General features: G+C 46.0%; 1 protein-coding gene across 1 annotated transcript in view; it reads left to right on the top strand.

The window, feature by feature from the left end:
- LOC115072899 (BSD domain-containing protein 1-like) overlaps positions 1-25,450 on the top strand; it is a 31,538-nt gene extending 6,088 nt beyond the window's left edge. Inside the window, 6 exon segments of the mRNA XM_029570886.1 lie at positions 6,078-6,132; positions 18,516-18,604; positions 18,606-18,632; positions 18,931-18,998; positions 19,090-19,171; positions 25,314-25,450. Coding sequence (XP_029426746.1) covers positions 6,078-6,132; positions 18,516-18,604; positions 18,606-18,632; positions 18,931-18,993 — 234 coding nt within the window. The 3' untranslated portion in view covers positions 18,994-18,998; positions 19,090-19,171; positions 25,314-25,450.
- Positions 25,451-26,334: the final 884 nt, after the last annotated feature.

Raw genomic sequence — 26,334 nt, 5'->3', positions numbered from 1 at the left:
GGTGGACGCTTCAGTTTCGGCTGTCACTAAAAGGACCACTGTCGCAGGAGCAGCGGCGCTCAAGGATCTTCAAGATTGGAAGCTGGAAGTTCTCCTCAAGCATATCTTCAGTGTGTCCACTCTGGGCATACGAGCAGCAGTGTGTAGTATCTCCGAGCGAGTCTCCGCTGGGTCCAACAATTGTTAACTTCCAGAGACCTCCCTCTGGGCGAATCTGAGCAGGTGGAATGTTTGGAAGCAGTGATTGCATATGTAGCTGATGCTCTATATGACCTTCTTCGAACCTCATCTCCCACCATGTCTTCAGTTTCGGCAAGGCGGCTCCTCTGGCTGCGTAACTGGTCAGCGGATGTATCATCCAAAGCTCAGTTGGGTGTGTTGCTGTTCAAGGGACAATTTCTCTTTGCTGACGACTTGGAGCAATTGATTAAATCCTTGGGTTTTCCTTCCACCCGATCACTTTTCCGGGGCCTATAGAGATTTTGTCAGAGCAGACCACAGCCTGTAGGACAGACAGCCATCGACTAGGCTGCAGTCTTGTCTTCCTCCTTTCGAGGGGCGCAGACCCACTCGGGATGGTAGCACCGCTCCGGCCGTTGGCTCAAAGACTTCTCAATGAGATACGGCTGGCCCATCCCTCGATTCCTCACGTGAGGGGATGATTATAAGAACATAAGAAATTGCCATACTGGGTCAGACCAAGGGTCCATCAAGCCCAGCATCCTGTTTCCAACAGAGGCCCAAACCGGGCCACAAGAACCTGGCAATTATCCAGAACTAAGAAGATCCCATGCTACTGATGCAATTAATAGCAGTGGCTATTCCCTTAGTAAACTTGATTAATAGCAGTTAATGGACTTCTCCAAACCTATTTTGAACCCAGCTACACTAACTGTACTAACCACATCCTCTGGCAACAAATTCCAGAGCTTAATTGTGCGTTGAGTGAAAAAGAACTTTCTCCGATTGGTCTTAAATGTGCTACTTGCTAACTTCATGGAATGCCCCCTAGTCCTTCTATTATTCGAAAGTGTAAATAACCGAGTCACATCTACTCGTTCAAGACCTCTCATGATCTTAAAGACCTCTATCATATCCCCCCTCAGCCGTCTCTTCTCCAAGCTTAACAGCCCTAACCTCTTCAGCCTTTCCTCATAGGGGAGCTGTTCCATCCCCTTTATCATTTTAGTTGCTCTTTTCTGTACCTTCTCCATCGCAACTACCGTATATCTTTTTTTGAGATGCGGCGACCAGAACTGTACACAGTATTCAAGGTGTGGAATGGGCCAGAATAATCTCCGACCAGTGGGTTCTAAGCATTATAGAACACGGCTACGCTTTGGAATTTGCTCGGCCTTTTCAAGATTTTTATCTCGTATCCCCTTGCGGGTCCTGCGCCAAATCCCAGATCGTCTGGCAGACGATCGATCGCCTGCTGTCCCCAGGAGCGATAACATCTGTCCCCCAGGACGAATGGAATACGGGATGATACTCCATCTATTTTGTGGTCCCAAAAAAGCAGGGTTCCTTCCACCCTATTCTAGACCTGAAGAAGGTAAACAAGGCTCTCAAGATACCACACTTTCCATATGGAAACTCTACGCTCTGTTATCGTGGCGGTATGCAAAGGCGAGTTCTTGGCATCCCTGGATTTGATGGAAGCATACTTACATATATTTATCAGCAAGGACCATCAGAAATTTCTTTGCTTCATGATCCTGGGCAGACATTTTCAGTTTTGCGTTCTACCGTTCGGTCTGGCCACGGCTCACCGATGTTCATCAAAGTTATGGTGGTGGTGGCAGCAGCTCTGCGGTGACAAGGTCTTCTCATTCATCCCTACTGGATGACTGGCTCATCAGGGCGAAGTCGAGGGACCTTTGCATAGAAGCAATCAGGAAGGTAGTCAGTCTCCTGGAATCGCTGGTTGGGTGGTCAACCAACCCAAAACCAACCTTATCCCGTCAGTCGATGGACTTCCTGGGAGCCTGGTTAGATACCAAAATAAGAAAGGTATTTCTTCCACTGGACCGCATAACCAAATTGACGGAGCAAGTTTGGTGATTGTTGTCAGTCCCAAACTTTGGGGAGTGGGAGTATCTACAGGTCCTCGAATCCATGGCATCCACCTTGGAGTTGGTCCCCTGGGCCTTTGCTCATATGAGACCATTACAACGAGCATTGCTTTCCCGTTGGGTCCCCAAGTCTGAGGAGTTCCAGTTCCCTCTGCCACTCACCGATCTCGCAAGATCCAGTCTTGGATGGTGGCTTTGCCTGCATAATTTGTCGCACGGCATAGACCTCTAGGTCCCGTCTTGGATAGTGGTGACCACTGATGCCAGTCTCTCTGGCTGGGGGGCGGTCTGTCAGTCCCACTCAGTCCAAGGCCAATGGTCAGAAGAGGAATCGAGCTTGTCTAAACCGCCTGGAGACCAAGGTAGTTTGATTAGCTCTGTGGCACTTCCTTCCCTTGTTACACAATCAGGTAGTCAGAGTTCTGTCCGGCAATGCGACAATGGTAGCTTACATCAACCATCAAGGCGGCACCAAGAATCAAGCCATAGCTGAAGAAGTGGAACAGCATCTTGCTCTTCTGGCAGCGTCTCAGATCGCCGGAACAGACAACGTACAGGCGGATTTCCAGAGTGGGAACTGTCTGACAGAGCGATGGATCTTATTTCTCGACTGTAGGGGTCTCTCTACATTGACTTGATGGCGACGCGAGACAATGCCAAGGCTTCTCGTTTCTTCAGTCACAGAAGGGATCACGGAGCAGAGGGAGTCAATGCGTTGGTGCTTCCTTGGCCAACCACAATACTCCTGTTTGTGTTTCCTCCATGGCCCCCGATGGGCAAGGTTCTCCGCAGAATAGAGGTTCATCCAGGAAGTGTGATCCTAGTCACTCCGGAATGGCCCCGATGGCTGTAGTTTGCAGATTTAATCAATCTGGCGGTAGACTGACCCCCTACGGCTCGGCCATCTTCCAAATCTGCTTCATCAAGGCCCTGTTTTTTGACCGGGCAGATCGCTTTTGTCTAGCGGCTTGGCTTTTGAAAGGAGAAGGTTAAGGAAGAAAGGTTATTCGGAGGAAGTAAGTACTTACTACACTACTCCAGGCCAGGAAAACATCTACATCTGTCATATGTCAGGGTCTTTAGAGTCTTCGAGACGTGGTGTCGGGAGCTTGACATCCTTCCCAGACAGGCTTCTGTGGTTCATATTTTGGCGTTCTTGCAAAGCGGCTTGTCAAAAGGCTTGTCTTATAATTCCCTCCATGTGCAGGTGGCGGCGTTGGGTTCTCTTGTGGGCAGTTCGGTTGTGTCCTATCCGGTTGTGGTGCATTTCCTCAAAGGAGTGAGGCATTTGAATCCCCCTGTCCGTCCAATATGTCCGTCCTGGAGCCTTAATTTGGTGCTTAGAGTTTTGTGTGATCCGCCTTTTGAGCCCCTTAAACAAGCCATGGTGAAGGACCTCATGTTGAAAACGGTATTTTTGGTGGCTGACTGTTCAACTCACAGGATCTCTGAGCTGCAGGCTCTCTTGTAGGGAACCTTTTTGACGATTTCTGATTCGGGAGTCTCTCTTTGGACTGTGCCTTCCTTTTTTACCAAAGGTTGTCTCTGCTTTTCATTTAAGCCAATCATTTGAGCTCCTGGCTTTTCCAACTTTATCGGCCAATGCTCCACGCGCTAGAGAGCTCAGTCTGTTAGATGTCAGGCAATCTCTGTTACGTTACTTGGAGGTCGCACATCCTTTCAGATCATTGGTCTTGTGGAGCGTTGCCAAGAAGGGTCAAAAAGCTTCCAAACCAACAATTGCGCGATGGTTGAAAGATGCTATTTCGCCCGCTTACATTGTAAAGGGTGGCCTGTTCCTGAGGGTCTAAAAGCTCATTCAATTTGGTCACAGGCGGCTTCTTGGGCTGAATCTCAGCTAGTTTCACCACAGGAAATTTGTAGGGCAGCTACATGGAAAACACTTCATACATTTGCACGTCACTACTGCTTGGATGTTCAAGCTCCAGATGTCAGTAATTTTGCCAGTGGAGTTCTTCGCGTGGGACTTTCATCGTCCCACCCTGAATAGGGAAGCTTTGGTACATCCCAGCTGTCTGGACTAATCCGGGTTCGTACAGGGAAAAGAAAATTGGTTCTTACCTGTTCATTTTCATTCCTGTAGTACCATGGATCAGTCCAGACACTCCCCCCAAAGAGGCTCCGATAGTCAGCGCTCATATTACGTTTTTATTGCAGAAAGCTAAGGAAGAAGACTACAGGTTGCTTTCCTGTTTAAAGTTCTATTGTTCTTAAATGTTCACTTTTGCTTGTTTCGTTGTTATGCTTGGATAATCTTTATATGTACACCCTGGAGGAGAGGAGGAGCAGAGGTGATATGATACAGACTTTCAGATACTTGAAAGGTTTTAATGATTCAAAGACAACGACAAACCTTTTCCGTAGGAAGAAAATCAGCAGAACCAGGGGTCACGATTTGAAGCTCCAGGGAGGAAGATTCAGAACCAATGTCAGGAAGTATTTCTTCACGGAGAGGGTGGTGGATGCCTGGAATGCCCTTCCGGAGGAAGTGGTGAAGACCAGAACTGTGAGGGACTTCAAAGGGGCGTGGGATAAACACTGTGGATCCATAAAGTCAAGAGACCGCCAATGTAGAGTGGGTGGCTCACCAGAAAGATGGCTACTGCCCGGAGACAATACCCTTATTAAATAAACATACAGATGCTTACTGTGACTCCAACATCGCTCTAAGCTTCAACGGCAAGAGGAAATGTGGAAAAAAAGGATTTGCTATCACAAAGAGGGGAGTAGCTGGCTTGTTACGGCGGTTACTACCCCAAACCAAATAAGCCTAATACTTCACTTTCCAAGCATATACAGCATAGTTCTCTGCTTCAACGGCAGGGGAGAAGAAAAGAGGGTTCGCACTCACAAAGCGGGGAGTAGCTGGCTTGTTACGGCGGTTACTACCCCAAACCAAATGTGCCTGATACTTCGCTTTCGATGCATATCCAGCATGGCTCTCTGCTTCATGGCATGGGAGAGGCTGATACATCAAGCATTTCCAGCATAGCTCTCTGCTTCAACAGCAGGGGAATAAGAAAAGCTGAGGCTTCACGCATATCCAGAATAGCTTCAACTGCAGGGGAGAAGAAAAAAAAAAAAAAAAAAAAAAGGATTCGCACTCACAAAGCAGGGAGTAGCTGGCTTGTTACGGCGGTTACTACCCTAAACCAAAAGGGCCTGATACTTCACTTTCAATGCATAACCAGCATGGCTCTCCGCTTCAACGGCAGGAGAGAAGAAAAACAACCAATAGGGGCTGTATGACATAGTCTGGGTAAAACAAATAAGCATGGGTGTAGCTTGCTTATTGCGGCGGTTACTTCCCCTACTACCCCTAACTAATCAAGCTTGATATTTCACTTGGATGCAGCTCCATCACCGCTCTCTACATTAATGGTGGGGGTGGAAGGGAAATAGAACCAAGAGTTAAGAGAAAATGATAAGAATGAGAGAAAAAAATGTGTGAAGCTTGCTGGGCAGACTGGATGGGCCGTTTGGTCTTCTTCTGCCGTCGTTTCTATGTTTCTATGTTTCTATATATTGAAAGGATGCAGGCGGCGCACAAGGTTAAGAGAGGATGCTCTTCAAGTTTTTCTCTGTCTCCATCTGCTGGTAGGGAGGCATAACCCAGCAGTCTGGACTGATTCGTGGTACTACAGGAACAAAAATTAGCAGGTAAGAACCAATTTTCTTTTTGATTTGGTTTGATTGCTAATCCATGCAATATTGTCAAAGCAGTTTACAATGTCATCACATTACATACAATTAGAATTAAACATAAAACCATGTTTAAAAAAACCCTAAACAATTTAAAACCTTAAAATAATAAGAAGTAATAAAGATGGGCCAAGCAGAATAAGGAAACGGTAAAAATTCTAGAAACATCAAGTGTTTGAGAGTGAAACCCTATTTTCAAACACATGGAATTTGACACTTTTTTCCCCTAATGGCCAATGGGATAGAGTTGCAGGTTGAACTGTGTGTGCTCTGTTCTAGGCTCGCTTGTACAGTCTGCAGTCTGATCCAGCCACTTACTGCAATGAACCGGATGGTAAGTCTGTCTCTGAGACTCACTATCTAGGCAGAGTTGAGACTTGTAGTTAGACTTGATCAAAAAACAGGCCACTGACCACAATCAACAGGAAAAGAACAGAAGCATGGCACACTACAGAGACCTATATGGAAAAGGAGTAATAATAAATGGACACTACTGTAAAAAACTGGTATGAATAAAATAACATCCACAAAATAAAAATTCCTGTTGATACCCCAGATCAGACAAGACTCCTGGGTTTTGCCTCCCTGCCAGCAGATGGAGACAGAGAGTCTCACTGACACCGTACGTAACCCAGTGTGCCTCCTGCAGTCCCTCAGTATTTCTCTGTCTCCAGTAGATGGTGTAAAATCTGCAGTCTGGAGAGAGAAGCAAGGAGGCAAAGGATAAGATTTGGGGCCATCCTCCCTGGTTTGAGTTAGACGAGCAGGGGGTTGGTGTCCCTTTGGTTTAACTTGCTTCAGAGTTCCGTGGAGTGCATCTGTGGTAGTCTAGACCCTCTCCCTTCACAAAGCAGCTTGGAACCCGCTGACAGCTCTGTAATTACAAGCCTGGGGGTATTTATTTTCTCTTGCCTGGAATATTAAAGTTGTTTAAAAAAAAAAAAAGTTTCATGAGGCAGGAATGTAGTTCTTGGCGAAGGTGAGGAGCTGTTGGAGGAAGTGCAGTAGGAGTGTGTGCTGGTGCATGGTCCAGGCCATGTGGCCAATGTCACGCAGTAGTGTATGCCGCTCCTGTGGGGTGTTGCGATTGTGGCTCAGTCTAAATTTGGTATTGATCTCTTAGCGGGTCCTACGTTTAGGTCGATGCGTACCATGTCCTTGCGGTTAGTGACCTATGAAAACAGTGTTTCTTGTGGCAATTTGTTCTGAGCTGCAAGGCTTGTTTCTCCGGGTGACTCTGGGGGCAGTACAGCTGTGTACTGTCCCTTCTTTACCAAAGGTGGTCACTGTAGAGGAGTATCTGTTGGAACCCTTGGATGTTGAGACATATTGTCAGGTTACTAAGCCTTTACAGAAGACAGATCGCCTGTTTGTCCTTCACGGCAGTACTAGGCAGGGAGAGCTGGCCTCATGGGCTACCATAGCTGGCTGGATTAAGGACATAGTCACGGCTGCATACGTTGAAGCTGGAAAGCCATTACCTAGTCAGGTCAGGGCTCAGGCCTGAAATAAAATAGTCTCCCATCGACATTTTGCAGAGCTGCGACGTGGTCCTCTTTACCACACTTTTTCCCGGGCTTGCACTTTGTCCGGATGTGTCAGGCCCAGGAGGACGCAGCCTTTGCACGTGCGGTTTTGTCTGGATCGCGGGAAGCCTTCCGCCCTGTTCGGGAATAGCTTGGGTACATCCCACTTGTTCTGGATCCATCTGACTGGATGCTAAGAAATGAGAAATTACTCCTTACCTGACAATTTCCTTTTCTTTAGGACAGACAGATGAATCCAGCTTCCCTCCCTTGGCTACCGAATGTTTATAGTGTGGTCCTCCAGTTCCTGGACGAATGTTACCTTCTTGTCTGAGCTCAGTGTTGGCTGAGTGCTGAAATGGTTCTCTGTTTTTAATCGGTTTTTGCTAGTCTGTCCACAGTTGATTTTGAAGAGATGTCACTGCAGGGTGTTACACACTGTGATGTCAGTTTGCTCTCTCTTATCTGCTGGTGGAGGTGCATAACCCACTTGTTTCTGGATTCATCTGACTGTATTAAAAGTAAGTCATTTCTCATTTATTTTACTATGTGTAAAATTGTATTTTGTGGATGGCTACCTTATTTTGATACCAACTCTTTTACACTAGTGTCCATTATTCTTTTTTCATATTTGTCTCTTCTGTACTTTTCCTCTTAATGTCTGCACACCTACATCTCTGCACTGTTACTTTTAGTGGTATTTATGGTGTTGCAGATAGTTAATGGTAAGCTGTGTTTGAGCCAATGGAGAGGGAAGGTTTAGCTGGGATTTGTCTGCTGCTGGAATGTGCATGCAAGCTTGCGTGTATGTATGGTTTGTGTGGTGGAATAATACAGAAATGTGTTCTTTATTGTCCAGCAGACCAGCCCAAATGAATGGGTTTTCCTTCCCTACCAGCAGATGGAGACAGAGCAAAAGCTTGAGTGTACACTAGTACATAAGGCACTGTACCTCCTGCAGTTGGACCATCTGGAGGATTAAGGGCTCCTGGGGTGGGGCAGGGTAAGCTTTCCTGAGAAGGATTCTGATAACCAGTGGTGCTGGCTCCCTCGTACGCTAGTGGGTCCTGCAGGTTCCGGTTGCAAATCCTGAAGAATATTTCTCGGGAGGAGACTGGTTTAGCATTTATTGCAGGATATTTTATTTAAAAATGTATGCTGCTCCTATCTACATTTCTAGGCGGCATCAGGTAACATACATAATAGCAATAAGATGCAATAGCATAAAAACAATACTATAAAATAAAACTGCAGTCTCTGTTTGGAAGGTCTGGCTATTTTATTTTAATTTTTTATTTCTCATTTTCAGCACTATATCTTCAATATTTTGCCAATAACAGATACATCATAAATCAAACCATATCAATTTCTCATCGACTCACATTAACAGCATTTTCAAATCTGTAATTTCTAAGTAATCCATGAGGGAAAATAATTGAGCGGTTATTAAATTACAAATAATTTCCAACATTTATAACCAACAGGTGACAAACTGAACTTGCACTGCTCACACATCTTGACTATTTAGGGGTTAATGGTCCCAAAAACCTTTGCAATTGTATGGGTTGAAAAAATATATATTTGGGATTTTGATATCTTATGATACACCTGCTGGGTTATCTAAGACTAAAGCCGTCACTTCTTGTCGCATAGATAGAAATGTTTTCCACCTTTCTTGTGCGGGTCTAGAAATATCCAGGTTTTTCCTGCCATGAAAAAGTTCTGTATAATTGCGGAAGAATCTTTTCGTTATCAGCTCTCTGTCTGCAACAAACAAAGTCATTCTATTTGTAATTTCTGTGTCTCCAGACATTTCTAATATTTGAGTTAAATCAATGTTCAATTCTTGATCATCTTCTTTTCCTCTCTTTTGATGGTAAATAGTAGATTCTTGAGACAACAGGTAATCCTTCTTCTGGGAACTTTAACATTTTAATCAAGTAAACCTTAAACATTTCATAGGCAGAAATTTCTCTCACAAATGGAAAGTTGAGAACTCTGAAATTCAGGAGTTTTGTCTGATTTTCCAAGTTCTCTAGCCTCTTTAAATTCATCCAATCAGACCTAAACCCCCTCCACTGCCACTTCCAATTCCCTTACCCCTTCTAATCCGTTGATGCATCCTAGGGAATTCCTGATTTTGTAAATTTGTTAATTTTTTATTCTCAGTTTTTTTTTTAACACAGTTCCTATCAATTTCTCTCTCCCCTAGCACTTCACTACCTTTCTCCTTCCCGCAACTTCTGCGCTTACTGTCACCTGACCCCCATCCTCTCCTTTTTCCTTCACTGCTCCACCTCCCCCCTCCCTGTTATTTGTAATTTCCTCTTCCTCCTTTACAATGTTGATTGTGAACCGGCATGATATGTCCTATGAATGTCGGTATATTTTAAAAGCATTTAAATAAATAAATAAATAAATAAATAAATATCACCAACTCTTAATATGTCTGTATTTTTTCAACTCTCGTGTCTAATTGCTGGATCTTATTCACTTGAAGACTCATTTCTTTTTCAATATTCAAAAATCTCACATTTGACTCGAGTTATTTTTGTAAGATTGAACACCGCTGTTTCCAAGCTCTTTATTGTATACCAGTTTATGACCTTTGGTTTCTCCATCGGAGTCAGTATGTCAATGAGTGGTTTTTTTTTTTTTCTTTTGCCATAACTTCCCTTCCTGAGGTGCTCCCCCGCACTATCTCCTCGATGGCTTCCATTTCCTTCTCTTCACTGCATCCAGATGAGTCACCCCTCAGTAATTCAGGTCCAAAATTAGAGGCAGGTATAGTCATAATTTCAAATCTTTGGGGACTCACCTCTAATGACACTGTGTCGGGTTGGATAGGAGATGGGGTTGCCAGGGCTCAGAGTGATTTCATCAGCCATCAATGCCACTGCCTGCTCTGCCTCGGCAGTTGTAGCGGCTGCTTCCTCCGGCTGGGTCCCTGTTACGGCGGCAAAGAAAGTCTCAATTCTCGTTTGTTGATTGTCGGATACTGGAGACGAGGGTAGCTACTTCCCTTAGCTTAGCTTTTCTTTTTAAATGAGGCATTCTTCTTCGATAAAGGTAAGAAATTCTAGGAAATGAGGAGAGAGCATCTTGCCGACCTTTTCATGCGGCGGCCATCTTGCTTTTCCCCCGACCAGGTCTGGCTATTTTAATCCCTTGTGATGGTAATAAGGGTGGAGTCTGTTAGGCAATAATGTTGGCTTTTGCTGAATAAGAACCTCATTATAAATGGACTAGTGTTATTGACTCATGCAAAATGCCTGTTTGGAAAAATATGCTTTCAAACTTTTGCAAAATTTGAGTAAATCTGGTTTTCTCCTTAATACATGGGGCACTTAGTTCCACAATGCAGGGCCAGAAACGTTGTCAGCAGTATCAGCGAGGCGGCTTCTCTGGTTGCGCATTTGGGTGGTGGATAAGTTAGTAACCTTCCCTTCAAGGGTAAATTGCTGTTTTGGGGACGATCTGGAGAAGCTGGGAAAGCCAATGCTCCAAGTTACCAGAAGACAAGTGTAAGGGTGCTGGTAAAACTTCCCTAGTAGGCAGATATTCGGGCGACCAGGGAAATGGCCTTCACATCGTCCGTATCCCTCTGGTTCACTTCCAGTGGTATATATAGGGGATTGTTGCTCCCTATTTTATGAGTGGCCCAGCATAACCTTAGATCATGGCAAGAGACTGTTATTCCTTACATTTTGCATGACCTCTGGTCAAGACCTTCATGGCTTTCCATATAAAGGGTGAAGCTCTCTTGGCTGCGATAGTTTTGGTTTTGGAGAATGAAGCAAGTCTGAGCCCTTATTCAATTTACTCAGTGGTGCCAGAAGGAGGGCCTGTTTTAGATGTAAAGGAAGTATGTGCACCTGTTGAGAGTCCTTACTTCTCGTATTGGAGACTCTCTGGTCTGGGCAAAGGGCTTTCCTGACCTCCCTCATGCTAGTGTCATCAGAGCTTTCTTAGGTTTGCAGTGCTGGGGGTTGCAATGCTGTTTGGACTGGCAGCCACTCTTCACACTGTTTCTGAAGTCATGGTGTGGTGCTGCTTTGTTGGGATGGCATCATGGTTCATCTATCCTTGGAGAATTGGAGGATGCTTGTTGTCGCTTGTTCAATGGGATTGCAGAAACTTGGTTAGGTGGTTAATACTGCAAAGAGCAACTGGTTCCGACTCAGTCTAGAGTACGTGGGAGCTCATTTGAGACACAGATAGGCAAGGTGGTGGTTTCCATGGAAAGGTGTTTGAAGCTGCAGAGCCTGGTGCAGCAGTTATTGAGGATTGAGGTGCCCAGAGTATGGGATTATCTTAAAGTGCTGTGTCCCATGACTTTCATGTTGGATCTAGTTTCTAGGGCAGCAGTTCATGAGAGTCCGTTGCAGAGGACTCTGTTCTTCCTTGTAATCCTGTGATGGAGGATTCCTAAGTTCAGGCTACCCCTTAAAGGGGAGGCCAGATTGAGTCTTTCGTGGTGACTTTCACGTGACGATTTGTCCAAGGGGATTGAGTGCTAGTGAACATGGATGCCAGTCTGTCACTGGGGTGCCATTTGCCAGGGTCAGACAGCTCAGGGCCACCTGATCCATAATATGGTGGGGGCCAAGGGCAATATAGGAGGCCTTTAAAGTTCTTCCAGAGCTGGATTTTGAGGCAAGGCAGCACGGGCATTGTCTGAGAATGATGTGCCGGTAGCATATGTCTATAGGCAGGAAGGATCCAAGAATCAATCTGTTTCTTTGGAGGTGGGGCTGTTGATCCACGCTGGGCAGAGGGGCTCCTGTGAGCTCTGCTCTTATGTCACCAGGATAGAGAATATGCAGGCAGATTTCTTGACTAAGTACAAATTTAGACCCTAGAGAGTGAGTGAGTGGCAGAAGAAGCATGTTCCCTCCTCAAGGCCAGTTTGAAGTCCCCAGCTAAATCCGATGATGACAAGGTTTAAAAATGCCAGGGCACAAAGATTCTTCAGTGGCAGAGAGGAGTTGGGATTGGAAGACCTAGAAGCTTTGTCCTAGCCTCAGAGTCTCCTGTACATGTTTCTCCCTTTAGGTAGTGAGGCATGTGGAGAGGCTTTGAGGCCTGGTGATTCTGAATGCGTCATGGTTTGTAGATGTAGTGAGCCTCGAGATGGAAGGGGCCCTTGCGACTCAGTCATGTTCCCGGTCTTCTGCGGCAGGTTCAATCTTGAATCAGGTGGATCGCTTGTCTTGCGGCTTAGCTCTTGAAAGGAGATGGTTGAAAGTGAAGGTTGGCTCTAAGGTTATTACAGCATTGTGGCAGACTAGGACGGTGACCTCTTCTTTGGCTTATATAACAGTCTGGAAAGGTTTTTGAGTCCTGGTGTCTGCAGTCAGGGCACTCTCCACTTGTACTTCGATTCTAAAGATTCCAGCCTTTTAGCAAAGGGGTTTGCCTTGAACTCTCTGAAGGGCAGGTGGCTGCATTGTCCTGCTACAGAGGGAAGGCGCTCGGGTCTTCTAGAACCTTGCATCCAGATGAGGGGAGTACAGCATCTGATCCCCCCCCATGGAACATCAGTTTGATTTTGAAAGCCTTGTGCAAGCCTCCCTTCAAGTCTATAGGGGAGAGATCTTTCAAAGACATCTCCCCTAACGTCTACAACTCTTAAAATACCCTTTCCCTGTCCGTACCAGGATCAGTCCAGACTGCTGGGTTATGCCTCCCTTCCAGCAGATGGAGTCAGAGAAAAAAGCTGAAGGCACCCCCCTGATAACCCAGTGTGCCACCTGCTGTGGTTTAAAAAAAAAAAAAAAGCAATAAAGAGAGTACAGATCCTTCTCCCCTCTTGTTAGCAGGCAGGGCTTGGTGCCCACCAGCCGCGGTACCCGGAGGACCTAAGTGATACCCGGGTATGGGGGGATTTACCGGTGGGCCAGTCCCTCCCCCCTACGATTCCAGAGACGTTACATTCCTCTGAAGGGAGCTGTATACTGTTGCTGTCCAGGGAGGTGCATTTCCCTGGTTTAATCAGCTCCATTGTAAAAAAAAAAAAAAAAGCCTGTCTTAAGTGCCCGGGGCTCTGGAGGCACATACTTGATTGCTCAGCTGTTTTGTGCAGCCATGCCGAGGGGATCGAAGTGTCCTGCTTCTGGAGAGCTGGTAGTGCGGCTCTCCCGTGAGGGCCTCTGTCACCGCTGCCTCCCCGCTGGCGAAGGGCCTTCACAATTGCCCTGTTTCAGGCAAAAGAATGTCTTCACCGCGTTCGCGCGGCTCTGGTAGAAGGCAGCCGGCTTCTCTTCAGCGACCTGCCCTGTCCCCAATAAGCGTGGGAACGGCGGCCATTTTAGGTGCTTCGGGCTCCAATGCAGCTCTGGGGGAGGGGATCTTCCACTCCCACTGTCTCCTCCCGATTTAAGCCCCGTAAGACCTCTGGATGTAGATTTTGAAGATCCTCCTATTCCCCCTCCTCCTGCCATGCCTCCGGGGAGGGGTCTTAAGAGGCAGCATCCTTTTTCCTCAATTTGTTTTGCTGCTGCATAAAGCCTATATGGAAGCAGAGGCAGATTTGGATTAGCAGCAATTCCCACAGGCAAAGGTTCCTAGACCTGCAGACGGGCAAGTTCCTACAGCTCCTATACCTCATCCAGCCCCGGTCACAGTGGTACCAGCAGCTGTTCCCCCTAGTCCCCCCGCGCCTCTAGACCCTTCCACGGCGGGCACGGGCGATAATGATGACTAATCCGCTCCAGTAGAAGGGGGATGACCCACAGGTGCTTCGGTTATTTCGCAGGGAGGAGCTGGATCCTCTAATTCATCATGTTCTAAAAGAGCTTGATATTCAGGCTCCGCAGCCAGTGGAGAACCTTCCTCGGGGAACCCTGTTCTGTCAGGTTTGAGAGCCCCACCTACAACCTTCCTCTTTCACCCGAAGCTTTTGCAGCTACTGACTCGGGAATCGGATGCTCCGGAGGCTAGCCTGAAAGTTAGTAGAGCCATGGAAAAACATTATCCGCTTCCAATAGTCCTTGGATTTGCTTAAGGTTCCTAAAGTGGATGCGGCCGTCACGGCGATCGCTAAGCGCACGACCATTCCCATGACAGGAGGCGCAGCTCTCAAGGACCTCCAGGATAGGAAGCTGGAGCTTTTTCTCAAAAGAATTTTTGAGGTTTTGGCTCTTGGCGTCAGGGTGGCCGTCTGTAGTAGTCTAATGCAGAGGGCTACTCTTAGGTGGGTGCAACAGTTGCTCACAACTCAGGAGCTCCCCCTGAGGAGGCTGATCAGGCGAATCGTCTGGAGTCTGCCGTGGGCTTATACTGCTGATGCCTTACATGATCTCCTTCGTACCTCCCTCGCCCACGATGGCCTTCGGCGGTTTCTGCTAGGAGGCTTCTTTGGCTCTGCAGCTGGTCAGCTGACATCTCGTCAAAGTCGGCAGCTGGGTTCCTTCCCATTTAAAGGAAAGTTGTTGTTCGGTGATGAACTGGAGCAAACTTATCAAAGACTTGGGGGATAATAAAGTATACAGCTCCCGGAGGACAAGCCTTGCTCTTCTTGGCCCTTTGGGTCATTTAGAGGGCGTTTTCGGGGTCAACATAGTGTTTCGGACGGGTAGGGTTCCGTCCTTTGCTCCGAGGCAGGCGTCCACGTGGTCCCAGGCTTGGGCACATTCCTTTCACGGCAGACGACCTCCGCATGATGGAAACTCCCAAGGTTTCGCTACAAGCAAGGCTACCCAACGAAGGTGTGCTGGCCCATTCCTCCGTCCGGAGATGGACGTCTTTCTGTTTCGCGAGGAATGGGTCAAGATCTCATCAGATCAGTGGGTTCTAAACATCATAGAACGTGGTTACGCTTTGGATTTTGCCCGCCCACTACGAGACCTGTTCTTGGTGTCTCCTTGCAGGTCCCAGACAAAGCAACAGCTGGTACTCCAGACCTTGGTTCGCTTGAAGGTCCCTGGGAGCGATTGTCCCGGTCCCGCTGAGCAAACGTTTCAAACCGGACGATAATCCATTTACTTCGTGGTACCCAAGAAGGACTTCTCCTTCTGTCCAATATTGGATTTAAAGAAGGTCAACAGAGCACTTCGGGTTCCTCGTTTTCACATGGAGACGTTGAGATCCGTCATTGCGGCCGTCCACAAAGGCGAATTTTTGGCTTCTTTTGGATCTGACAGAAGCTTACCTACATATCTGAATCCAGGAGAGGTCATCAGATGTTTTCTGCGGTTTATAATATTGGGCAAGCATTACCAGTTTTGGGCACTCCCGTTCGGGTTAGTGATGGCTCCTTGCGTTTTTACCAAGGTAATGGTGGTAGTGGCAGCAGCCCTCCGGCAAGAGGGAATACTGGTTCACTCATGCTTGGACGACTGGCTCATTTGGGTGAAGTTGGAGGATCTTTGCAAGGTGGCAGTTCAGACAGTCTTGCATCGTCTTCGCTCTCTCGGATGGATAGTCAATTTCACAAAGAGCCAATTGGTGCCTTCCCAGAGATTACAATTCCTGGGAGCCCGTTTCGACATTGCGGTGGGCAAGGTTTTTCTCCCACAGGACAGAATGATCAAGCATGATGTCTCAGGTGCACCGACTTTTGGCTCTCGCTTTGCCCAAGGTGTGGGACTATTTACAAGTCTCTCGGAATCTCTGGCGTCTACTCTGGAGGTAGTTCCCTGGGCGTTTGCTCATATGAGACAGTTTAACAGAGGGATTGCTTTCCCGCTGGGATCCCAAGTCAGAGGAGTTCCATTGCCTTTGCCCCTCCTGATTCTCGCCAGGACCAGTCTCTCATGGTGGTTGGTTCCCGATCACATACTGAAGGGGATGGATCTAGAGAATCCCCAGTGGGTGATTGAGTGAAAGAATTTTCTCCTATTAGTCTTAAATGTGCTCTTGCTAACTTCATGGAGTGCTCCCTAGTCCTTTTGTTATGCGAAGTGTAAATAACCAATTTACATTTACCGGTTCAAGACCTCTCATGATCTTAAAGACCTCTACCATATCCCCCCTCAGCCGTCTCTTCTCCAAGCTGAACAGCCGTTACCTCTTCAGCCTTTCCTCATAGGGGAGCTGTTCCATCCCCTTTATCATTTTGGTCGCCCTTCTCTGTACCTTCTCCATCGCAACGATATCCTTTTTGAGATGCGGCGACCAGAATTGTACACAGTATTCAAGGTGCAGACTCGCCATGGAGCGATACAGAGGCATTATGACATTTTCCGTTTGTTAACCATTCCCTTCTTAATTCCTAACATTGTTTGTTTGGTTTTTTTTTTAAGTGCTGCAGCATCACTGAGCCGACGATTTCAAAGTATTATCCACTATGATGCCTAGATCTCTTTCCTGGGTGGTAGCTCCTAATATGGAACCTAACATCGTGAAACTACAGCAAGGGTTATTTTTCCCTATATGCAACACCTTGCACTTGTCCACATTAAATTTCATCTGCCATTTGGATGCCCAATCTTCTAGTATCGCAAGGTCTTCCTGCAATGTATTACAATCTGCTTGTGATTTAACTACTCTGAATAATTTTGTATCATCTACAAATTTGATAACCTCACTTATCGTATTCCTTTCCAGATCATTCATATATATATATATATATATATATATATATATATATATATATATATATATATATATATATATATATATTGAAAAGCACCGGTCCAAGTACAGATCCCTGAGGCACTCCACTGTTTACCCTTTTCCACTGAGAAAATTGTCCATTTAATCCTACTCTCTGTTTCCTGTCTTTTAACGAGTTTGTAATCCACGAAAGGACATCACCTCCTATCCCATGAATTTTTAGGGTTTTTTTTAGAAGCCTCTCATGAGGGACTTTGTCAATGCCTTCTGAAAATCCAAATACACTACATCCACCGGTTTACCTTTATCCACATGTTTATTAACCCCCTCAAAAAAATGAAGCAGATTTGTTAGCAAGACTTCCTTTGGGTTAAATCCATGTTGACTGTGTTCCATTAAACCATTTTGATCTTTAGAATAGTTTCCACTATTTTTCCTGGCACTGAAGTCAGGCTCACTAGTCTACAGTTTCCCAGATCACCCATGGAGCCCTTTTTAAATATTGGGGTTACATTGGTTGCCCTCCAGTCTTCAGGTACAATGGATGATTTTAATGATAGGTTGCAAATTTTAAGGATGCATACCATCCGGTCCAGGTGATTTCCTACTCTTTAGTTTGTCAATCTGGCCTACTACATCTTCCAGGTTCACAGTGATTTGATTCAGTTCTTCTGACTCATCACCCTTGAAAACAGTCTCCGGAACTGGTATCTCCCCAGCATCTTTATTAGTAAACACGGAAGCAAATAATTTAGTCTTTCTGCAATGGCCTTATCTTCCCTAAGAGCCCCTTTAACCCCCCTCGGTCATTTCACGGTCCAACCGTCTCCCTCACAAGGTTTCTTGCTTCGGATATATTTTAAAATTTTTATGAGAGTTTGCCTCTATGGCCAACTTCATTTCAAATTCTCTCTTTGCCTGTCGTATCAGTGTTTTACACTTGACAATGCTTATGCTTACCCTTTTTTCTTCAGATGTATCCTTCTTCCAATTGTTGATTGTATTGCAGGCCTTTTGGAAGCCACAGGCAGGTTCCATGGGGAAAAACTCAGCAACTTCTTCTTTTTGGATGGGTGTAGGACTCTTCTGAGGTACCTGAAGGTTTCTAATGCCTTTCATAGATTGGATTATCTTTTGTGTTTCGTGGTCAGATCAAAGGACATAAGGTGTCTATTGCTAGATGGATCCAAGGAATGATTGCATCAGTATATATCTGCAGGGGCCTTCATTTATCCTTGGGCCTGAGGGCTCCTTCTCCTCGAGCCCAGCTGCATCTTGAGGAGATTGCCAAATGGTTTTGCCACCGTAGATTGGTGAGGCAGTGCCTTGGACCTCACTGCATGTCTGTCTCCAGAAGGAGAGGCGTTTGGGGCAGGTCCATCAGGTTCCCACCCATTTTGAGGGGGCTTGGGTGCATCCTGTCTGGCTGGACTGGTTTGGATGATGTACCTTAAGTACTAGTGTATAGTAAAGCTTTTGTTCTGTCTCCATCTGCTGGTAGGTGGGAAAAATTCATTTGTCTGGACCGGTCTGGAAGGAAGCAAAATTAGGTAAGAACCAGTTTTTCCTTCATTGTAATGCCACATCCACTAGTGTAATATTCCTGTCAGCCTGTTCTGGCTTTCTTGCACAGGGCCCCTAGCACTGTTTGAAGCCTGGCTGGCACAGTGTAATCTGGAGGAGAAGGAGGGAGAAATTTCAGACTTGCTGGTGAACAGCCCTTTCTATCCGGGCACTTTACACTAAAATGGTGAGTGTGGCATGCTCCCCACTAGCTCTGCTACATAGGACCAGACCCAGATTACGTGGCAGGAATCTAAAGAGATGGCCAGGTCCCTGTTCACCTATCTGTCCCCGGCTTGTTGCACTGCACCGTGCAGGACAGCTGCTGTCCCTCAGCTTATGGCCTTTTTTTTGTTTTTTAAATAAGATTGTATTGACTCGGAAAATAAAGCCTCCGTAAGTAGAGAGTGGCAATGTCTATATCTGCAGTAGAGCTGCACCTGCTAAGGAGTCTGCCTCTGACAGCCTTTGTCTGACTTCTTCAGGTGCCAGCTGCAGTCTCCCATTCCGAATTTTGGCAGCGTTACTTCTATAAGGTTCATATCTAGAGCAGGTGAGTTTGAAATGGTTTGCAGGGAAGGAGGTGCCTTGGCTGCTCTGCCTGTACCTCAGCAGTGACCGCTTTCCCTCTGCTTGCTCCACAGGAGGAGGCTCGGAGGGTTGCTCTGAAGCAGAGGGCAGAGCAGAGTGTGCGTTTGGAAGACCCCAGTTGGGAGGAGGAAGAAGGTACGTGGGAGCAGTTACCCATAGGATGTCTCTTCCTGTGACAGGCGCCACGCTGATGGTGTTACTTTATTTCAACTCTTGCATTCCGCAAATCAGTGCAGATTCCAAATTAAAACATTCATAAATATACAAACTCATTCCTGGTCATACCCTAGATCAATCCAGACAAGTGGGTTTTGCATTCCTACCAGCAGATGGGAGGCAGAGAACTAAATTCTTTGAGGCACTGCTACAGAACCCAGGTGCCACCTGCAGTCCTCAGCATTTCTATGTCTCCAGTAGATGGTGGAGGTGCAAACCTGCAGTCTGACATAAAAAGAAGGAAATAAGAGGAAGATCTAGAAGACGTGCTCCCTGAGGCGTTGGGCATCTCATGGACCATCCCTCAGGTGGAGCTGGGTGAGTGGGAGGGTTGGAGATCCCTGAGCTGCCTTACCTTGCAACATCAGAGGACTGAAAACCAGGGGTCCTACAGCCAGGAGTGGCAGGAAAGTACCCCTTTTAATATAATTATGACTGATTTTGGGCTGCTTTTTTTTTTTTTAAGAGACAGCTCAGCTATGTCAGGGCGTTGCAGGAAGGAGGTCACAGGAAGCGAGTTTTCTCGGCGCTCGGTAGAGGTGACTCCCCTTTCTTTCTCCTTCACGTGGCAGTGAGGCTCAGGGCAAGAATGGCAGAAGCCTCAGAGAGCAGAAGGTAATGTTGGGCCTGAGCAGCTAAACTCTGCTGCGTTCTCCTCGGAGTGTGCTGCCGCAGGGTAGGAAACCTCCATGGGAGCGTCCAGCAGCAGGAGATTCACATGGGCCCATCAGAGAGGCTCCTGGGGAGGCTGAAAGCGCAAAGGACAAGAGGTATGCATGCAGCAAGAAGCAGCCCAGCTCCCAGGGTGTCCAGAGATTCCCCTCCCCCACGGTCTGTAGGGGCTCACTCTGTGCTGGGGGATTAGGAGGAGGAAGGGGATCCTGAACAGGCCTTGGCAGGAGACTGGAGCAGTGATGTGGAGAAATCCTCTACAGAACTTGTTTTGCTCTTGTACAAGGCCTATCTAGCCAAGCGAGGAGCAGGAGGTAAGCGGCCCCTGGGCCTGAAACCTTAGATCTCTTCAAGGTCTTCTGAGATGGCTTGGCTGGAGGGTCAGAGGACCTGCTGTACCGTCCAGGAAGAGACAACTGCTCTGTGGCTTCGGAAGGTTCTGATGACCCACATGATGATCTGGGGGATGATTCAGGGGATGGACCCATGGATGTTGGTCCAGATGTGAGCAAGGAAGTAGATGGCTTGGAAGAGGTTCTGTTCACAGAAGGGGATGACCCTGGGGTGGTCATCTGTTCCGCAGGAAGGAATTGAGACTACTTATCACCCAGGTTCTGGAAGAGTTGGGGATTCAATTTGTCCAGAAGGAATCTGATAGAGTGGATCCAGTCCTGGATGGTCTTTGGGGACTGACAAAGGATTTTCTATTGCTGAAATTGGTGAGCCAGGAATGTGGTACTCCAGAGGCAGATCTCAAAGTATTCAGGGCAATGGCGAAGTTATATCCTTTGACGGAGGATAAGAACATAAGAACATGCCATACTGGGTCAGACCAAGGGTCCATCAAGCCCAGCATCCTGTTTCCAACAGTGGCCAATCCAGGCCATAAGAACCTGGCAAGTACCCAAAAAACTAAGTCTATTCCATGTAACCATTGCTAATGGCAGTGGCTATTCTCTAAGTGAACTTAATAGCAGGTAATGGACTTCCTCCAAGAACTTATCCAATCCTTTTTTAAACACAGCTATACTAACTGCACTAACCACATCCTCTGGCAACAAATTCCAGAGTTTAATTGTGCGTTGAGCGAAAAAGAACTTTCTCCGATTAGTTTTAAATGTGCCCCATGCTAACTTCATGGAGTGCCCCCTAGTCTTTCTACTATCCGAAAGAGTAAATAACCGATTCACATCTACCCGTTCTAGACCTCTCATGATTTTAACACCTCTATCATATCCCCCCTCAGTCATCTCTTCTCCAAGCTGAAAAATCCTAACCTCTTTAGTCTTTCCTCATAGGGGAGTTGTTCCATTCCCCTTATCATTTTGGTAGCCCTTCTCTGTACCTTCTCCATCGCAATTATATCTTTTTTGAGATGCGGCGCGACCAGAATTGTACACAGTATTCAAGGTGCGGTCTCACCATGGAGCGATACAGAGGCATTATGACATTTTCTGTTTTATTCACCATTCCCTTCCTAATAATTCCCAACATTTGTTTGCTTTTTTGACTGCCGCAGCACACTGAGCTGACGATTTCAATGTGTTATCCACTATGACGCCTAGATCTCTTTCTTGGGTTGTAGCACCTAATATGGAACCCAACATTGCGTAACTATAGCAAGGGTTATTTTTCCCTATATGCATCACCTTGCACTTGTCCACATTAAATTTCATCTGCCATTTGGATGCCCAATTTTCCAGTCTCACAAGGTCTTCCTGCAATTTATCACAATCTGCTTGTGATTTAACTACGCTGAACAATTTTGTGTCATCTACAAATTTGATTATCTCACGTCGTATTTCTTTCCAGATCATTTATAAATATATTGAAAAGTAAGGGTCCCAATACAGATCCCTGAGGCACTCCACTGTCCACTCCCTTCCACTGAGAAAACTGCCCATTTAATCCTACTCTCTGTTTCCTGTCTTTTAGCCAGTTTGCAATCCACGAAAGGACATCGCCACCTATCCCATGACTTTTTATTTTCCTAGAAGCCTCTCATGAGGAACTTTGTCAAACGCCTTCTGAAAATCCATGTATACTATATCTACCGGTTCACCTTTATCCACATGTTATTAACTCCTTCAAAAAAGTGAAGCAGATTTGTGAGGCAAGTCTTGCCCTGGGTAAAGCCATGCTGACTTTGTTCTATTAAACCATGTCTTTCTATAGTTTCCACTATTTTTCCTGGCACTGAAGTCAGGCTAACCGGTCTGTAGTTTCCCGGCTCGCCCCTGGAGCCCTTTTTAAATATTGGGGTTACATTTGCTATCCTCCAGTCTTCAGGTACAATGGATGATTTTAATGATAGGTTACAAATTGTTACTAATAGATCAGAAATTTCATTTTTAGTTCCTTCAGAACTCTGGGGTGTACACCATCCGGTCGGGTGATTTACTACTCTTCAGTTTGTCAATCAGGTCTACCACATCTTCTAGGTTCACCGTGATTTGATTCAGTCCATCTGAATCATTACCCATGAAAACCTTCTCCATTACGGATACCTCCCCAACATCCTCTTCAGTAAACACCGAAGCAAAGAAATCATTTAATCTTTCCGCGATGGCCTTATCTTCTCTAAGTGCCCCTTTAACTCCTCGATCATCTAACGGTCCAACTGACTCCCTCACAGGCTTTCTGCTTCGGATATATTTAAAAAGTTTTTACTGTGAGTTTTTGCTCTACAGCCAACTTCTTTTCAAATTCTCTCTAGCCTGTCTTATCAATGTCTTACATTTAACTTGCCAATGGACGGAGAACAATTCCATGAGGAAAATTCCAACTGCCGGACAACTGATGACTCCATCTGGGCCTACCCCGACCCTATGCTGAATCACTGATGACTTTGCTTGGAACCATCTCAACCCTATGGCAGACCACCATTGACTCTATCTGAACCAGTCTTGACCTTATGCTGGACCACCAATGACTCCATCTGGATCTGTACTGATCCTACATTGGACCACAGAAGACTTTCCCTTGGTTCTTTTTCATGGTTTTTTGCAGGCATATAGCTGTCCATCAGGTTTCTAGGCACATACTCCCTCCCCCCTGCGATGTACAGATGATGATGGTGTTGGAGCTGGACCCTTTGGTATTGTCCACTTTTATTTTTAGGTCCATTCTGGGTCACCAGATTATCCCACAATCAACTGCCATGCCAGATCACCAGTATCTGTCTCTAAACCCCACTCGGTCCACACGAACTACCACCAATGACTATCCTATACCAGCAGGGTACAGTAGCTCAGGAGCTATATCCTATGTGGAACCTCAAAAGGTCTGTTGTCAACTGCCATGTCAGATCACCAATGAAAGTATCTGATCCCCATCCAGCCCATGCTGGACCACCATTGACAGTCTCTGAATAACTGGTCCATGCTAGATGACCAGTGACAGTCTTAGGAACCACCTCCCACTGAACAGCAACACAACCCAACTTGTGGATCTTCCTGAATGACATGTGAAGAGGTAAGAAGAAAAGATTTGCCTTATTGTAGATGATACTATGACCTTCAACAGAGTGGCTATGTCTGAAGGAGTAGAGAAAATGAAAAATTATTTAAGAAAACTTGAAGAATGGTCAAAGATTTTGCAACTGTGATTCAATGCCAAGAAGTGCAGAGTCATGTACCTGGGGTGCAGAAATCCAAAAGAGTGTATGTGATGGTGGGAAAAGACTATTATGCACGGACTGGGAGAGGGACCTTGGGATGATTGTGTCTAGCGATCTGAAGCCAGCCAAGCATTGCGATAAGGCGGCAGTAGTAGCTAAAGCCAGAAGGATGTTGGGCTGCATAGAGAGAGGTATGACTAGCAGGAAAAGGAAAGTGATAATACCCTGGATTGGCCACTGTTGGAAACAGAATGCTGGGCTTGATGGACCCTTGGTCTGACCCAGTATGGCAATTTCTTAGGATGGGAATGAAGAGAAGAGCCATGGGCTCTTCTCTTCATTCCCATCCTAAGATGGGAATTACTGGAGTGGTGGCTACAACCTGGTGACTACTATCCTTACTCAATAAGCCTTCACAAGGTTAATGCAACTCCAACATTGCTCTCTGCTTCAACGGCAGGGGGAAATGTGGAAAAGAGGATTTGCATTCAGACAACAACCAACAGACAATGATCTGTGCAGTCTGGGTAAACAAGCATCGGGGTAACTTGCTTGATGCGGCGATTACTACCCTTAACCATTAAGCCTTCTGCTCACCTTTGAAGCAACTCCAACATTACTCTCTGCATCAAAGGCAGGAAACTTGAATCAAACAGTTACCAACAAGAGCCCTGAAACTGGTGGTGGTTGAAACAGATAAGTCTGGGAAAATAAGTGTGGGAGCTTGCTGGGCAGACTGGATGGGCCGATTGGTCTTTTTCTGCCGTCATTTCTATCTTTCTATGAGTGGGGACTGCAGGTGGCACCCCTGGGTTATGTAGAAGTGCCTCAACGTTTTTGTTCTCTGCCTTCATCTGCTGATAGGGATGGAAAAACCACTTGTCTGGACTGATCTGGGTATGTTCTGGAACAAAATTAGCGGGTAAGAACCAATTTTCCTTTTTTACATTAGACGTATCCCCATACCATTTATTCTGTCAGGGGCTGTATTGAGCATGTGTCTGATGTTCTAACTGTGCTCGATCAACGCAGGCCTACTAACTTTTCAGCACATAGTGAGATCTCCGGGGAGTACCAGTGCTGCTGACACCCTTCAATTGTTCACATAGTAATATCGTCTCTTTCTGTTACATTTACTAAGTTGCTCATTTTCTGTCATACTACTAAGGTCACATCCCAGCTGCCAGCCACAGAACGTCTTCATCTGCAAGATTTCTCCTTAGTTTAGTTAGTTTATTTACTGATTTATTACTTGCTATCTCCAAGTACAATAAAACATACATAAATGTAAAATACAATAATGTAAAAAAAGACATAAAAATAATCAGAATATACAAGAATAACTAGTGCTTGCTGTCAGCTGAGAAGGCATGAATCATAATCACAAACTGGTGCTTTTAAAATTGTTCAAACTGTGTTGTTAGACCAGAGATGCAATGGTTTTGGGAGTCTGTGCCATGCTATAGGATTTTATGGAAAATGCACACTCACGTACTCAACCAGGTAAGCAAGCTTAGGTGGTGGAACCTCCAACGGTCCTTTGTGGGCAGACCTAGGTGCTCTAATTGGCTTATTTTCTCAAAGTTCAACCAGATTGGGTTAATCTTATCTCATAAATTAATGTATGGATCAAAACCAGGGGAGGCCTGTGTATTCCCACATTTCCCAAGCCTCTGTAATTACCATTGCGTCCTCAATCCTGGTGTCGCCTGCCAGACCAATCTGGCTAGGTCAGCTTCCTACTAAAGCTCTTTTCTTTCCACTTTGCAGAGGAATTTTTGGGGATGACAGCTTTATCTCAATTAAACTTGAAACATCTGCCAGAGAAGGACTTGTGTGCTGAGTCCCAGGTGAAAGAGCAGAGCAGCCCTTCACAGAGCAGTGACAGCACCTCGCCCGTGACACAGATTGCCAATCCAGTTGCCCCTACGCTTGCCACAGCAACAGGAAGCCAGAGGTTGCCAGAGGCGTCTGCAGAAGACCAACAGTTTGTACTAAAGATGGCAGAAGCGGGGCAATGGCCAGCCTGACTACCAAGTGTCCCCTCTATCCTCAGAACGACTAGGAGTCCAAGAACAATCAGAGGCCAAAGCATTTAGCAGGACAGAGGCTCTGAAATTGGAGGGACCAACAGATCTGCGGGGTATTTGAACTCAACTCTGACAGCGGAAAATCCACTCCGTCCAACAATGGCAAGAAAGGTAATAACGTACAGCCTAGAGCAAGAAAGGTAATAACGTACAGGCCTAGAGCAAGAAAGGTAATAACGTACAGTCCTAGAGCAAGAAAGGTAATAACGTACAGCCTAGAGCAAGAAAGGTGGTAACGTACAGTCCTAGAGCAAGAAAGGTATAACGTACGTTCTAGAGCAAGAAAGGTAATAACGTACAGTCCTAGAGCAAGAAAGGTAATAACGTACAGGCCTAGAGCAGAAAGGTAATAACGTACAGCTAGAGCAAGAAAGGTAATAACGTACAGCCTAGAGCAAGAAAGGTAATAACGTACAGCCTAGAGCAAGAAAGGTAATAACGTACAGTCCTAGAGCAAGAAAGGTAATAACGTACAGCCTAGAGCAAGAAAGGTATAAGTACGTCCTAGAGCAAGAAAGGTAATAACGTACAGTCCTAGAGCAAGAAGGTAATAACGTACAGCCTAGAGCAAGAAAGGTAATAACGTACAGGCCTAGAGCAAGAAAGGTAATAACGTACGTTCTAGAGCAAGAAAGGTAATAACGTACAGGCCTAGAGCAAGAAAGGGTAATAACGTACAGGCCTAGAGCAAGAAAAGAAAG

Source organism: Rhinatrema bivittatum, chromosome 11, assembly GCF_901001135.1.
Source record: "Rhinatrema bivittatum chromosome 11, aRhiBiv1.1, whole genome shotgun sequence".
Taxonomy (NCBI): domain Eukaryota; kingdom Metazoa; phylum Chordata; class Amphibia; order Gymnophiona; family Rhinatrematidae; genus Rhinatrema; species Rhinatrema bivittatum.
This window is presented reverse-complemented; position numbering and strand designations above follow the sequence as displayed.